General features: G+C 43.9%; 1 protein-coding gene across 1 annotated transcript in view; it reads left to right on the top strand.

Moving 5' to 3' along the window:
- Positions 1–408: 408 nt before the first annotated feature.
- The window catches only part of SH3GL2 (SH3 domain containing GRB2 like 2, endophilin A1), a 318,905-nt gene continuing 302,947 nt past the window's right edge, over positions 409–16,366 (top strand). The window contains exon 1 of the mRNA XM_069766264.1: positions 409–631. Within this exon, the coding sequence (XP_069622365.1) occupies positions 587–631 (45 nt within the window). The 5' untranslated portion in view covers positions 409–586. The remainder of the gene's footprint in view (positions 632–16,366) is intronic.

The following is a 16,366-nucleotide window of genomic DNA, read 5'->3' as shown; positions in this document are numbered from 1 at the left end:
CTCACATTGCTGTCCCTCCATACGCAGCCCTCACATTGCTGTGTGCACGATGTAGTGGTCCCTCAATATGCAGCCCTCACATTGCTGTGTGCACGATGTAGTGGTCTCTCTATACTCAGCCCTCACATTGCCGTGTGCACGATGTAGTGGTCTCTCCATATTCAGCCCTCACATTGCTGTGTGCACGATGTAGTGGTCCCTCCATATGTAGCCATGAGGCCAGAACCTCTATCTGATTCTAGCGCCATTGCACTCTCCATCCCCTATGCTTTACCACAGCAGTGCTACTGACAGGCCCACATTGTCCCGAGTGAAGCCCACGTCACACCTCCCGCTAGCACAGGACGGACAGACAGCCAGCTAGGAGATGGGAAATGAGCGCTTGCCCCTTAATAGGGCGGGGCTAGTGACGTGACGTCAGGGTGTCCCTGCATTAAGGCATGCATCTGATAACAGCATCACAGGATTACAGGGAAGCGACGGCTGGAGATTAGAATCCCCCCGCAGTCCTGCAGAGCCGCCGCGGCCGTCCTCGGTGACTCCACCGCTGCCCCACATTGTGTGCGCCGCCCGCTCATCCGCCACCATGTCTGTAGCGGGGCTGAAGAAGCAGTTCCACAAAGCCACTCAGGTAAGAGACGGCTCCATCAGCAGCTCCGCGCCGTGCTGGGGGTGGCGCTGCGTGTCATTCAGGCTGCTGCTGAATGTCATCCCCACCTAGGGCACCCTGCATTGTGTCCTGTGCCAGGGAGGATGGGGTTAACCCGATCGGAAGCCCCCAGGCTATCTATAGCATGGATCCGCTCTGGCCGGGCGCTATGCTGTATGCCGGCCCCTCCAGCGGGACATCAGTGGTCGGCAGTGTTTCCCGGGAGGGAATCCCCGGGTGTCCAGAGGGGCCACCATCATCGGTCCAGGGCGACCGCTGTGCCAGCTGCACTGATGATTGGCATAGGATGTGGCTAGATGCCAGCTGTAGGGCTTTAGTCACTGAATTCTTCACTGATTTTAATATGCGCACATGAGAGTCCAGGGGTCGTGATAAGTGTGCTAATTTGGTGGCAGAATTGCTCCCTAATATGAGCTATGGCCGAGCTGTGCCAGACTGTGAGGCTCTACTGCCAGAGGGCTGGGGCAATATGGTGCAACGCGGGAGACCGCTCCATGATATGCATTCCCATGGAATTGTATATATGTGTATATAGTATATATGTGTATATATACTATATATGTTTATGTGTGTATGTATATGTGTGTGCATGTATATAGTATATTGTATATATGTGTGTATATATAGTATGTGTGTATGTATATATGTGTGTGCGTGTATAGGTAATGGGTGTATAAATATATAATGTGTGTCTGTGTGTGTGTATATATAATGTGTGTAGGTATATGTGTATATAATGTGTGTGTGTGTGTGTCTATATATATATATATATATATATATATATATGTGTGTGTATGTATATGTAATGGGTGTGTGTATATATAATAATCTTTATTTTTGGTATATACAGGTCCTTCTCAAAAAATTAGCATATAGTGTTAAATTTCATTATTTACCATAATGTAATGATTACAATTAAACTTTCATATATTATAGATTCATTATCCACCAACTGAAATTTGTCACGTCTTTTATTGTTTTAATACTGATGATTTTGGCATACAACTCCTGATAACCCAAAAAACCTGTCTCAATAAATTAGCATATTTCACCCATCCAATCAAATAAAAGTGTTTTTTAATAACAAACAAAAAAACCATCAAATAATAATGTTCAGTTATGCACTCAATACTTGGTCGGGAATCCTTTGGCAGAAATGACTGCTTCAATGCGGCGTGGCATGGAGGCAATCAGCCTGTGACACTGCTGAGATGTTATGGAGGCCCAGGATGCTTCAATAGCGGCCTTAAGCTCATCCAGAGTGTTGGGTCTTGCGTCTCTCAACTTTCTCTTCACAATATCCCACAGATTCTCTATGGGGTTCAGGTCAGGAGAGTTGGCAGGCCAATTGAGCACAGTAATACCATGGTCAGTAAACCATTTACCAGTGGTTTTGGCACTGTGAGCAGGTGCCAGGTCGTGCTGAAAAATGAAATCTTCATCTCCATAAAGCATTTCAGCCGATGGAAGCATGAAGTGCTCCAAAATCTCCTGATAGCTAGCTGCATTGACCCTGCCCTTGATGAAACACAGTGGACCAACACCAGCAGCTGACATGGCACCCCACACCATCACTGACTGTGGGTACTTGACACTGGACTTCAGGCATTTTGGCATTTCCTTCTCCCCAGTCTTCCTCCAGACTCTGGCACCTTGATTTCCGAATGACATGCAAAATTTGCTTTCATCAGAAAAAAGTACTTGGGACCACTTAGCAACAGTCCAGTGCTGCTTCTCTGTAGCCCAGGTCAGGCGCCTCTGCCGCTGTTTATGGTTCAAAAGTGGCTTTACCTGGGGAATGCGGCACCTGTAGCCCATTTCCTGCACACGCCTGTGCACGGTGGCTCTGGATGTTTCCACACCAGACTCAGTCCACTGCTTCCTCAGGTTCCCCAAGGTCTGGAATCGGTCCTTCTCCACAATCTTCCTCAGGGTCCGGTCTCCTCTTCTCGTTGTACAGCGTTTTCTGCCACATTGTTTCCTTCCAACAGACTTACCATTGAGGTGCCTTGATACAGCACTCTGGGAACAGCCTATTTGTTGAGAAATTTCTTTCTGGGTCTTAAGGTACTGTCACACTAGACGATATCGCTAGCGATCCGTGACGTTGCAGCGTCCTCGCTAGCGATATCGTCCAGTGTGACAGGCAGCAGCGATCAGGCCCCTGCTGGGAGATCGCTGGTCGGGGAAGAAAGTCCAGAACTTTATTTCGTCGCTGGACTCCCCGTAGACATCGCTGAATCGGCGTGTGTGACACCGATTCAGCGATGTCTTCGCTGGTAACCAGGGTAAACATCGGGTAACTAAGCGCAGGGCCGCGCTTAGTAACCCGATGTTTACCCTGGTTACCATCCTAAAAGTAAAAAAACAAACACTACATACTTACCTACAGCCGTCTGTCCTCCAGCGCTGTGCTCTGCACTCCTCCTGCTCTGGCTGTGAGCGTCGGTCAGCCGGAAAGCAGAGCGGTGACGTCACCGCTCTGCTTTCTGGCTGCCCGGCGCTCACAGCCAGACCAGAGAAGCAGAGCGCCGAGGACAGACGGCTGTAGGTAAGTATGTAGCGTTTGTTTTTTTACTTTTTAGGATGGTAACCAGGGTAAACATCGGGTTACTAAGCGCGGCCCTGCGCTTAGTTACCCGATGTTTACCCTGGTTACCGGGGACCTCGGGATCGTTGGTCGCTGGAGAGCTGTCTGTGTGACAGCTCTCCAGCGACCAAACAGCGACGCTGCAGCGATCCGGATCGTTGTCGGTATCGCTGCAGCGTCGCTATGTGTGACGGTACCTTTACCCTCTTGCTTGAGGGTGTCAATGATGGCCTTCTTGACATCTGTCAGGTCGCTAGTCTTACCCATGATGGGGGTTTTGAGTAATGAACCAGGCAGGGAGTTTATAAAAGCCTCAGGTATCTTTTGCATGTGTTTAGAGTTAATTAGTTGATTCAGAAGATTAGGGTAATAGGTCGTTTAGAGAACCTTTCCTTGATATGCTAATTTATTGAGACAGGTTTTTTGGGTTATCAGGAGTTGTATGCCAAAATCATCAGTATTAAAACAATAAAAGACCTGACAAATTTCAGTTGGTGGATAATGAATCTATAATATATGAAAGTTTAATTGTAATCATTACATTATGGTAAATAATGAAATTTAACACTATATGCTAATTTTTTGAGAAGGACCTGTATAATGTGTGTATGTATATGTGTGTATAATGTGTGTGTGTGTATATATAATGTGTGTATGTATATGTGTGTGTGTGTGTGTATAATGTGTGTGTATATAATGTGTGTGTGTATATATAATGTGTGTATATAATGTGTGTGTGTGTGTATATATAATATCTAATATATAAAGCTGAATGTGTGTGTATGTCCGGGATTGGCATCTGCAGCTACAGCCACAAAATTTTGCACAGTCACACGTCTGGACCCTGAGAGTGTCATAGGCTATGTTGTGAGGCGAAATTTTAACCTCGCACGTTCCAATTTACCAAACAGTTTTGCCCCTCTCTACATAATGGGGAAAAAGTGAAAGGAAAACTGTTGGAGGCAAATTGTCAGCTGCCTTATGTGAACAAGGGGGACTTAAAGAATGAGAGCGATGGCGCCAAAGAGTATATACCGTACAGTTGCTAAGGTGGGGCCCCGACATGGGATACTCACCACACACGGGGATATGAACACACACACAAAAGGCGCCACACACTACCACGTGCTTGAATAATAATAAATAATAATCTTTATATAGCGCTAATATTCCGCAGCACTTTACAGTTTGCACACATTATCATCGTTGTCCCCGTTGGGGCTCACAATCTAAATTCCCTATCAGTATGTCTTTGGAATGTGGGAGGAAACCAGAGTGCCCAGAAGAAACCCACACAAACACGTGCAAAACTCACCTCATGGAAAACTTGCCACGCGCAAAACTTGCACACGCGGAAAAATTGCGACATGCACAAAAGTTGCAACACATGCAAAAGTTGCCTCACACAAAACTTGCACATACTCAAAACGCACCACACATAAAACTTGCCACGCGCAAAACTCGCCATGCGCAAAACTTGCTGCACACAACTTGCTACACTAACCTGTCACATGCAACTCGACACACAAAAAGTTGCTACACGCATGTCGTCACACAAAACTCATCTCACAAAAGTCGTTACATGCATGTTGCCACACTCTACTCAACACACACAACTTGACACATGAAACTCACCCTAAAACACACACAAGTCTGGTATTATCCTTCAAAAATAAAAATCTGATTAATAAGCAGACAAACTACAAGAGCAACAAATGTACCATATAGGAAATACGGCAGTTGTCAGTCACATGATCTGTCTATTATGTGTATGTGTGAGCTAATATATACTGCCAGTGGGGAGGGCTTCCTGTTGACTGGGGATTTATAAGGCTGCCAATTTAGCTTACAAATACTGAGGTAAAAGTACTGACCAAATAACAAGTGGATGAGGTCTAATACAGGAGCAGATGACACACAGGTATATACTATATAAAAGAGGACATGACACATAGGTACCGTATATACAGGAGGAGATGACATACAGCAGGTACAAACTATATACAAGGGAGATGACATGCAGATATATACAGGAGATGACATACAGGTATATATATATATAGGAAGAGATGACATACAGGTATATACTATATACAGGAGGAGATGACATACAGGTATATGCTATATAAAAGATGAGATGACACATTGGTATATAGAGGAGATGACATACAGCAGGTATATTCTATATACAGGGGAGATTACATACAGGTATATACTGTATACAGGAGATGACACACAGGTATATACTATATATAGGAGGAGATGACATACAGGTATATAGTATATACAGAAGAGATGACATACAGGTATATACTATATACAGGAGGAGATGACACATAGGTATATACAATATACATGAGGAGATGTCATACAGCAGGTATATACTATTTACAGGGGAGATGACATACAGGTATATACTATATACAGGAGATGACATACAGGTGTATACTATATAAAAGGGAGATGACAAACGTGTATACTGAGGGGAAAATGAGAGGTGTGAGGTGCAAATGATGGGTTTGCGGTGAAAATGAAAAGGTGTGAGTGCAAAATGAGAGGAGTGAGGGAAAATAGTGGAGTAATCGGAAAATGACAGATGTGAGGTCAAAATGACAAGTGTTAGGGTGGAATGAGAGGAGTGAGGGGGAAAATGAGAGGTGAAAGGGGAGAAAATGAGAGATGTGAGGGCGAAAATGAGAGGCGTGATGGGAAAATAAGAGAAGTGAGGTGCTATAACTAACCACAGATATTTACTATGCCCAGGCAACGCCGGGCTCTTCAGCTAGTGTGTATATATAATGTGTGTATATAATGTGTGTGTGTGTATATATATAATATGTGTATATGTAATGCGTGTGTGTGTATATAATGTGTGTGTATATAATGTGTGTGTGTGTGTGTGTATATGTAATGTGTGTGTATATAATGTGTGTGTGTGTATATAATGTGTGCGTATACTTAATGTGTGTATGTATATGTGTATATAATTGTGTGTGTGTGTGTATATAATGTGTGTGTGTGTATATGTAATGTGTGTATATGTAGCAGTTGGATTAGGGCATGGTAAGTAGCCCCGCACAGGGGATTACGGGAGGCTGGTAAGCCCTGATGTTGGCTTGGATCTGGTGCTGGAGGCTGCGTCCCTCACTGCTCGCCTATGGCACGCACCTACAGAGGTGACCTCCTCAGCTCCTTCCTGAATGCCAAGACTCCATGCAGAGCTATCTGATAACACTGCATTATTAACCAGCCTGCCAGATTGGGTCGCCGGGCGCTCTTCTGCAGGAAAGGACGCCGTCTCGCTGCTGTGCCTTGTTTTTTTTCCATCCAGATATCAATAAAATCCAGTATGCATAAATGCATTTCACAGCCTGACACCAGGGAGATTTCCTCTTCAGCTTGTGGTGCTGAAATTGGGCTGGTCACCTTTCCCCCTCCATTGTATTTGACACGTTAATTATGTGTGACATTACCAAGCCTCTCTGTGTGGATGACTCTTTTTTAGTGACAAAAATAGAAGATTGTCTCCCTTAGCAACCCAGGGAAGTGACAAAACCCACTAAAGTATACCATATGGTGATAGTATCGCCAGCTATTGGCTGCACCGTATGTGACTGACACTTATTTTTTTGCTACTCTTTTTTATATGTATTAACCATTTTCATACTTTGTTAGCTGCTTTTCAAGATTCTGTTTACATGTCCAGTAGCTATTTCCATACTAGGATCCTAAGAAACAGAACTAGAATGTTCCAGTACCGATCTGTTCGTTTAAATGGGAATGGAATAAGATGTCTCCTGTTTACCTCCTCTCCAGCTGCAAGGTTTTTTTAGCTAAAAGAAATGTAGGCTGCAGAATTTTATATACATATTTCACTCTTTGTTTTATTGCAGCCATTTGGTAAATTCAAAAAAGTTCATTTTATTTCTCATTAATGCACACTCTGCACCCCATCTTGACTGAAAAAAACAGAAATGTAGTAATTTTTTGCAAATTTATTAAAAAAGAAAAGTGAAATATCACATGGTCATAAGTATTCACACCCTTTGCTCAGTATTGAAGAACCCTTTTGAGCTAGTACAGCCATGAGTCTTCTTGGGAATGAAGCAACAAGTTTTTCACACCTGGATTTGGAGATCCTCTGCCATTCTTCCTTGCAGATCCTCTCCAGATCCGTCAGGTTGTATGGTGAATCTTGGTGGACAGCCATTTTCAGGTCTCTCCAGAGATGCTCAATTGGGTTTAGGTCAGGGCTCTGGCTGGGCCAGTCAAGAATGGTCACAAAGTTGTGCTGAAGCCACTCCTTTGTTATTTTAGCTGTGTGCTTAGGGTCATGTTGGAAGGTGAACCTTCAACCAAGTCTGAGGTCCAGAGCACTCAGGAAGAGGTTTTCATCCAGTATATCTCTTTACTTGGCCACATTCATGTTTCCTTCAATGGCAACCAGTTGTCCTGTCCCTGCAGCTGAAAAACACCCCCATAGCATGATGCTGCCACCACCATGTTTCACTGTTGGGATTGTATTGGGCAGATGATGAGCAGTCCCCGGTTTTCTCCACAAATACCACTTAGAATTATCACCAAAAAGGTCTATTTTCCTCTCATCAGACCAGAGAATCTTATTTCTCATAGTTTGGGAGTCATTTATGTGTTTTGTAACAAACTCTATGTGGGGTTTCATATGTCTTGCACTGAGGGGAGGCTTCCGTCGGGCCAATCTGCCATAAAGGCTCGTCTGGTGAAGGGCTGCAGTGATAGTTGACTTTGTGGAACTTTCTCCCATCTCCCTACTGCATCTCTGGAGCTCAGCCACAGTGATCTTGGGATTCTTTACCTCTCTCACCAAGGCTCTTCTCCCACGATTGCTCAGTTTGTCTGGACGGCCAGGTCTAAGAAGACTTCTGGTAGTCCCAAACTTCTTCCATTTAAGGATTATGGAGGCCACTGTGCTCTTAGGAACCTTGAGTACTCCAGATACTCTGTTGTAACCTTGGACAGATCTGTGCCTTGCCACAATTCTGTCTCTGAGCTCATTCGCCAATTCTTTTGACCTCATGATTCTCATTTGGCCTGACATGCACTGTGAGGTCTTAGGCCTCCTCACATTTCCGTCGGTACGGGGCCCGACGTACCGACGGACGTTGTGCAAATAGTGTACAACGTGGTCAGCAGATGCAGTTTTCAGACACATCCGCTGCCTATTATGAGTTCCAGGGAGGAGGGGGCGGAGTTCCGGCCACGCATGCGCGGTCGGAAATGGTGGTTCCGACGGACGAAAAAACGTTACATTGAACGTTTTTTCGTCACGACGGGCCGCAAAATCACAACGCATCCGTTGCACGATGGATGCGACGTGTGGCCGTACGTCGCAATGCAAGTCTATGGAGAAAAATCGCATCCTGTGGGCAACTTTGCAGGATGCGTTTTTTTCTCCACAACTATGGCCAAACAACGGAAGTGTGAAAGAGGCCTAATATAGACAGGTGTGTGTGTCTTTCCAAATCAAATCCTATCAGTTTAATGAAACACAGTTGGACTCCAATGAAGGAGTAGAACCATCTCAAGGAGGATCACAAGGAAATGGACAGCATGTCCAAAGTTTAGGCACCCCTATTAATCTTAGGCTACTTTCACACATCAGGTTTTTTTTTGTGTCAGGCTAAATCCGGCTAATGTTGTAAAAAACGGATCCGACTTTTTTTGCGAAAAAATGATGCGCCGGATCAGTTTTTTAGCCGAATCCGGTCTTCCTTAATGCGCATGTATTCTGCATGGTTCCGGGAGGAGAGAGAGAGAGAGACCAGAACATGGAAAATACTGTGAAAACCTGATCAGGACGCCGGATTCTTCTTTCACACCTCCATTTCATCTGTTTTTGGCCGATTCCATCACTGTGCGTTTTTTTCCGCCAGACAAAAAAACGTTGCAGTGGACGTTTTGTCTGTTCGCCGGAAAAGACTATTTGGACGGATCGGGCAAAAAAACGGATGAAACGTGTGGCCATCAGGCACAATCCAGCGCTAATGCAACTCTATGGGAAAAAACGGATCCGGCGTAAAAAAAAAAGATCCTTTTTTTTTAAATTGCCAGATTGTGCCTGAAACAAAAATCCTGATGTGTGAAAGTAGCCTTAAGCTTAATGTTTTATAAAAAAAATTTTTTGTAACAGCTATTTCAGTTTTATATATCTAATAACTGTTGGACACAGTAATGTTTCTGCCTTGAAATTAGGTTTATTGTACTAACAGAAAATGTGCAATCTGCATTCAAACAAAATTTGACAGGTGCATAAGTATGGGCACCCTTATCATTTTCTTGTTTTAAAGGGACACTGTCACCTGAATTTGGAGGGAACAATCTTCAGCCATAGGGGCGGGGTTTTGGGGTTTTTGATTCACCCTTTCCTTACCCGCTGGCTGCATGCTGGCTGCAATATTGGATTGAAGTTCATTCTCTGTCCTCCGTAGTACATACCTGCACCAGCAGCAATCTTGCCTTGCGCAGGCGTGTACTATGGAGGACAGAGAATGAACTTCAATCCAATATTGCAGCCAGCATGCAGCCAGCGGGTAAGGAAAGGGTGAATCAAAACCCCCAAAACCCCGCCTCCATGGCTGAAGATTGTTCCCTCCAAATTCAGGTGACAGTGTCCCTTTAAATACTCCTACCTACTTTTTACTGACTTACTAAAGCACTTTTTTTGGTTTTCTAACCTCATTGAGCTTTGAACTTCATAGCCAGGTGTATGGAATCATGAGAAAAGCTACTGAAAGTGGCCACTTGCAAGTTGTTCTCCTGTGTGAATCTCCTCTGAAGAGTGGCATCATGGGCTCCTCAAAACAACTGTCTAATGATCTGAAAACAAAGATTATTCAACATAGTTGTTCAGGGGAAAGATACAAAAAGCTGTCTCAGAGATTTAACCTGTCAATTTCCACTGTGAGGAACATAGTAAACAAATGGAAGAACACAGGTACAGTTCTTGTTAAGGCCAGAAGTGGCAGGCCAAGAAAAACATCAGAAAGGCAGAGAAGAAGAATGGTGAGATCAGTCAAGGACAATCCTCAGACCACCTCCAGAGAGCTGCAGCATCAACTTGCTGCAGATGGTGTCACTGTGCATCGGTCAACTATACAACGCACTTTGCACAAGGAGAAGCTGTATGGGAGAGTGATGCGAAAGAAGCCGGCACAAACACAGTCGGCTGAGGTATGCAAAAGCACATTTGGAGAAGCCAATTTCTTTTTGAAAGAAGGTCCTGTGGACTGATGAAACCAAGATTGAGTTGTTTGGTCATACAAAAAGGCGTTATGCATGGCGGCCAAAAAAACACAGGATTCCAAGAAAAACACTTGCTACCCACAGTACAATTTGGTGGATGTTCCATCATGCTTTGGGGCTGTGTGACCGATGCCAGCGCCAGGAATCTTGTTAAAGTTGAGGGACGCATGGATTCCTCTCAGTATCAACAGATTCTTGACAATAATGTTCATGAATCAATGACAAAGTTGAAGTTACGCAGGGGATGGATCTTTCAGCAAGACAATGATCCAAAACACCGCTCCAAATCTACTCAGGCATTCATGCAGAGGAACAATTACACTGTTCTGGAATGGCCATCCCAGTCCCCAGACCTGAATATCATTGAACATCTGTGGGATCATTTGAAGAGGGCTGTTCATGCTCGGCGACCATCAAACTTAACTGAGTTGAAATTGTTTTGTAAAGAGGAATTGTCAAAAATACCTTCATCCAGGATCCAGGAACTCATTAAAAGCTACAGGAAGCGACTAGAGGCTGTTATTTTTGCAAAACGGAGGATCTACTAAATATTAATGTCACTTTTCTGGTGGGGTGCCCATACTTATGCACCTGTCAAATTTTGTTTGAATGCAGATTGCACATTTTCTGTTAGTACAATAAACCTCATTTCAAGGCAGAAACATTACTGTGTCCAACAGTTATTAGATGTATGAAACTGAAATAGCTAGTGCAAAAATTTTTTTTTTTATAAAACATTAAACTTAAGATTAATAGGGGTGCCCAAACTTTTTCATATAACTGTAAATATGAGTGTGTGAGCAAAGGGTCTGAATACTTATGACCATATGATATTTCAGTTTTTCTTTTTTATTAAATCTACAAAAATTCTACATTTCTGTTTTTTTTCAGTTAAGATGGAGAGTGTACATTAATGTGAAAAAAAAAGTACTTTTTTGAATTTACCAAATGGCTGCATTGAAACAAAGAGTGACAAATTTAAAGGGGTCTGAATACTTTCTGCAGCCACTGTAGTTACCTGCCTGTTCTGCCTGGTGCTGATTTCTACCAGTACTGAGATATCACGGACCGCTCCTGCCGGCCATTCTGTGGCTTTCGGTGACGTCACTTTGACAAAGCAGTGTCTTTTGTTCCACTCTGCACTGTTGACAGACCATCTCTGCTGATGCCATCCTGATTGACAGCCAGCTCCCCACTGCCTAACTATCAATCAGCATGATGTCGGCAGTGAGGCCTCATCAATAGAGCAGACCGAAAGAGAAAGAGCTGCTCTGTTGACATGAGGTCAATTGATACAGCAGAATCGCCGGCAGGAGTGGTCCGTGACTGCTGTGAGGTGGTAGAACAGGCAGGTAGTTAGAAATTACTTGTCTGTAACTTCAAGTCTCATAGCAAAAAATAAGCAAAGCCCTGGCTAACCCCTATCAGTTCTTTTAGCACACTGTTGCAGCATGTGTGAACATACCCTAAAGCGAAACCTGCCTGGAAAAGCGCTAATTTGATGTTCAAAGAATGACCATATGCATGTCATATGTGAAAACAACCTGCTGTTCTTATAGTCAGACTTTTGAATGTCTTTTAGCTGCTTCAGGTTTTTAAAAACAACAAGCGGTTAAAAAAAGTGAGCCGACCATTCTTCAGGCGGTTTCTGCTCTGAAAACCACACAATGCTTTACAATATAAGTCCATTGGAAGGCTCGAAAGACGCCAACAAGATGCCTGGGCATTTATTGAGTGTTTTGCCACTGTTATTGCATGAAAAACCGCTAGCGGTTTCTTCATTGTTTAAAGGAGTGAAAAAAAAATTCCAGAAAATGCCAATAAAAGAAGATCCAAAAATCTAAAAAACCATTGGAAAAGGAAGCAAACAAAAAAAATCTAAAAAGATGCTTCAGAAAAGAAAAAAACCCTTTGGTGTTTTGTAGAGCATGTTCCTCTTGAAAACGTCACATTAAAAAGATGTCGTGTGAACGAGCCCTTAGGAGCAATAACCTGTGAGTCGGGCTGATTCATGAGCTTGTGCGCCGGTGACAGATTCTTTTGCTGTAGCTTTTTTCCAGAAGCATGAAACGTGCAGGATAAACATTGACAATTATACCTACTTTTCAGGTCATATTTACAAGCACCTTGGTTTGCTTCCTGGAAAGACGTAATTGATTTCCTCAAATGATCCAGAAAGCGTATTTACAAGTGAAAGCATATTTGTAGAATACACTACTCACATAAATATATGTGAAAACTCCCATGCCTGCCAATGTGACCCTGTGCCTCTGAGCATTTCTGAGCTGCCCATCGATTATTTTACTATTGGAGTTGCTAGAGACAAATTAATGTACTGATATTTGTTTGGGGTCATAAAGGTCATTTTATAAGTTCTGTAACATATATGCTGAGGTTTTATGGCCTATTATTTATTCGTTCCTTCACAGCTGTACCCCACTACCATAATTCCTGTGACTTTCAGCTTTCGACACCTACGGTAGTGTGTGAGTGCATGTGTGTGTGTGTGCGTGCGTGTGTGTGTACGTGTGTGTGTGTGTGCGTGTGTGTGAGTGCGTTTGTGTGTGTGTGTGCGTGCGTGTGTGTGTGTGTATGTGTGTGGTCTCATTGTTTCCAATTTCTGTTGAAAATAATACATTTCAGATTTTATGGAATCAATTTAGGGATTAAAGAGATGTATTGTAGCAGAGAGTATCCAAATCCGAGAACGGTGGTGCAAGAGTGGTTGTGTGTGTGCTTGAGCACTTCTACGGGAATGGTGAAATTAGTTGAGTTGATAGTCTCATTGAAGTTAATGGAGTGATGATGTAAAATGCCCACTATCGCTCCATTCACACAGGACTTTGAGAACCCCATACTCATCATCAGAAGAGGTGCCATACATTTTTCACCTTTAGGCTGCCGTCACACTAGCAGTGTTTGGTCAGTATTTTACCTCAGTATTTGTAAGCCAAAACCAGGAGTGGGTGATAAATGCAGAAGTGGTGCATATGTTTCTATTATACTTTTCCTCTAATTGTTCCACTCCTGGTTTTGGCTTACAAATACTGATGGAAAATACTGACCAAATACTGATAGTGTGACGGCGGCCTTAGTGTGAGTAGGTGATAGATCCTGTAATAATTATTATTTTTTTTCTTCTAAGTAGTGACATATTCATTGCTTAGCAACAGAAGCCTTGGAAGGCAATACCTTTATTATTTATTATGCGTTACTTATGTTACCTGGGGGAAACCCACACTAACATGGGGAGAACGTATACTCTCCACGCATATGTTGTCCTTGGTGGGATTGAACCCAGGACCCTAGCACTAACCACTGAGCAACCATGCTGCCCCAAAGGAATCAAACATCATTGATTGGGAGTTTGTATCATGTATTTATATGTGCCACCATACCTGGTCTTTGCTGTTAGATTATGTGCACATGACCCCCATTTTTATTTACCTTCAACCTCCATGATAATACTACCTCAGGATTTCAGGTGAGCGAAACTGCAGAATTTTTCAAGAGGAAGATCATCTTCTGGCGTGTTTTCTCCTGAATTGTTTTTTTTTTGTTTTGTTTTTAGCTTTGTTGTTGTTTCCTCAGTGTTTTTGTGACCATTGGCATTACTGTTTTGTGTGTGTTTTTAGATTAACTCCATCGAACAGTAAAGAAACTGCTAGCATTTTTTGAAGCAAATACCCTGGCACAGTGCTCCGAAAGATGCCCGTGCATCTTTTGAGCCTTCCCATTGACTTCTGTTAGGAAGTATAGAACGTCTTCAGAACCGAAAATTCCAGAAGAATGATCTGCTCAATTCTTATAACTGCTTGGGGTTAAAAGACACTTAAACATATGGACATTAATTTGTTTTTACGTAGAAATGCTTGTGAGCATTTGGCTAGTGCTTTTCATATGATATGTCTTTAGTATGGAGCCCCTGGCCTCCCAAAAACAGCAAATCCCAACATACAGGGTTTCTTAATATAGAAAAAAACATTTAAAATCTCATTATTCGGTCATGATGTCCTGTTAGCCCTTACACAAACCCTATAACCTCACTCCCTAATTTCCAATCCGCTCTAACTATTCGTCCGTATAAAAAAATTAACACTTCATAAACTGAATCTTGACCCATTGATGTTTCTCTGCCTGGTATATCATTATCTAAACCACATTGGCGTTAGAATGGCAATATACAGTTAGAAGATCTGGAGACAGGTGACAGAGACGAGACTAGTCCGGTTCCCCCTGTCAGTTTCTCCCAGCGCTGCTGCAAGTGATGGACAACTCTCTTCCGTAGTGGAAGGCCTATCAAGCAGAAATGGAAAGAGCCGGCGTTGGGCGGTCCTGGACTAGTCTCTTCTCTGCCTATGGATACCAGATCTTCCTTTTCATAAACTTGTAATTAAATTGATAATGTTAAATATTTCACTACTAGTGCATACATCCACATTGAAAATGTCTATATTACCCAAATTTCTTTACTTATTCGAGACATTGCCATCAAAGTATCAGTTGAATTCCCATTACCATTCAGTCCTCTTTTGTTAAATTTAAAATTTGGAAAGTGAGATGTCATCGGATCCCTACGATAGTACTTACAGCTTTCGAAGTTGGCTTTTTACCCTTCGCCACGACAGCACCCCACATGAGAGAGAGGGATCCGCCCATAGGAACAGGAAACCTACAGAATAAAAGGAGGCGGTCCCCTCTCCTCCTCAGTTTAGGTTTCCTGTTCCTACAGGGACCCGGCTTACCTACAGATGAAGAGGATCCCTGGGCCATGCACCCGCCTGCGCCGGTTTCTGTGGGAACGGCAGGGGCTGCGGTACCAGAAGCAGCGGCGGGGGAGCCCCTGCTTGCAGCCTCCCCCCTCGTCTGGCCAAACATCCACGGTCCGGGTCCGGTCACCGTAGGTCCGGCCGGCACTGTGAGGACGCGCGCGCTGCAGCGGCCGGCTTAATAGCCTCTGGCGGCCGCATGGTGAGTGAGAGCGGCGCGTCTAACCCGGAAGTCGCGGGAGCACTTCCGGGTTGGTCCGGGGAGGCAGGAGAATGGGCGGCAAGTTTAAAAATGCAGCGCTAGCGTCGGGCCGGTGTGTGTGAAATGGCTTCACCGGCCGACGAAGCGCACCTGCCCGCAGTGCAACAGCGCTCTCCCAGCAGGGAGAGAAGCACGAGGAGCAGCACAAAGAGTGGTGGCCGACCTCCAGAGAAGAGTTCTACCACCAAACGAATTCCGCCTCCAGAACCGGTACCTGTCAGCTTCACTGGGTGAGTTTTTGAAAGAGTCTCTTCCTATATGCTGATATATGTTCCTCCTGTATCCTTCCTCTAGACTAAGAAAAGGACACACAAATCTAAGCATAAAGAGTGTGCTTTATGTACGCAGCCCCTCCCGGATGATTATGCCAAAAAACTGTGTGCAGAGTGTATCATGCAAACTCTACGGCAGGAAAATATCATGACTCCCTCAGATGTCAGAGCTATTATCCGAGAAGAGATGCAGGGTTTGGCGCAGACAAGTAGCGCCAGTACCCGTCAGCCTAGCAGGTCCCGGTCTCCGGTTAGTTCGGAGTCAGAGGGTGTATGTATTTCTTCAGACGAAGAGGGATCTCAGCCGAGCTCATCCGAGACTGAAGGGGGACTTTGTCTTCCCAACAGTAATGTGGACAATTTAATAAAATCTGTCAGGAGCACGATGGGGTGCCCAGATGGGAAAGAAAAGAAATCAGCACAGGATCATCCTCTAAAAGGCGCTATCCCTTCAGCGATGAAGACCTAAACACCTGGTCAAAGGTGCCAAAAGTTGATGCTGCGGTAGCCTCCACAACCAAA

This window comes from Ranitomeya imitator, chromosome 1 (genome assembly GCF_032444005.1).
Source record: "Ranitomeya imitator isolate aRanImi1 chromosome 1, aRanImi1.pri, whole genome shotgun sequence".
In the NCBI taxonomy this organism is placed as follows: Eukaryota; Metazoa; Chordata; class Amphibia; order Anura; family Dendrobatidae; genus Ranitomeya; species Ranitomeya imitator.
The sequence above is the reverse complement of the archived record's forward strand: the minus strand, read 5'-3'. Positions and strand labels throughout refer to the sequence as shown.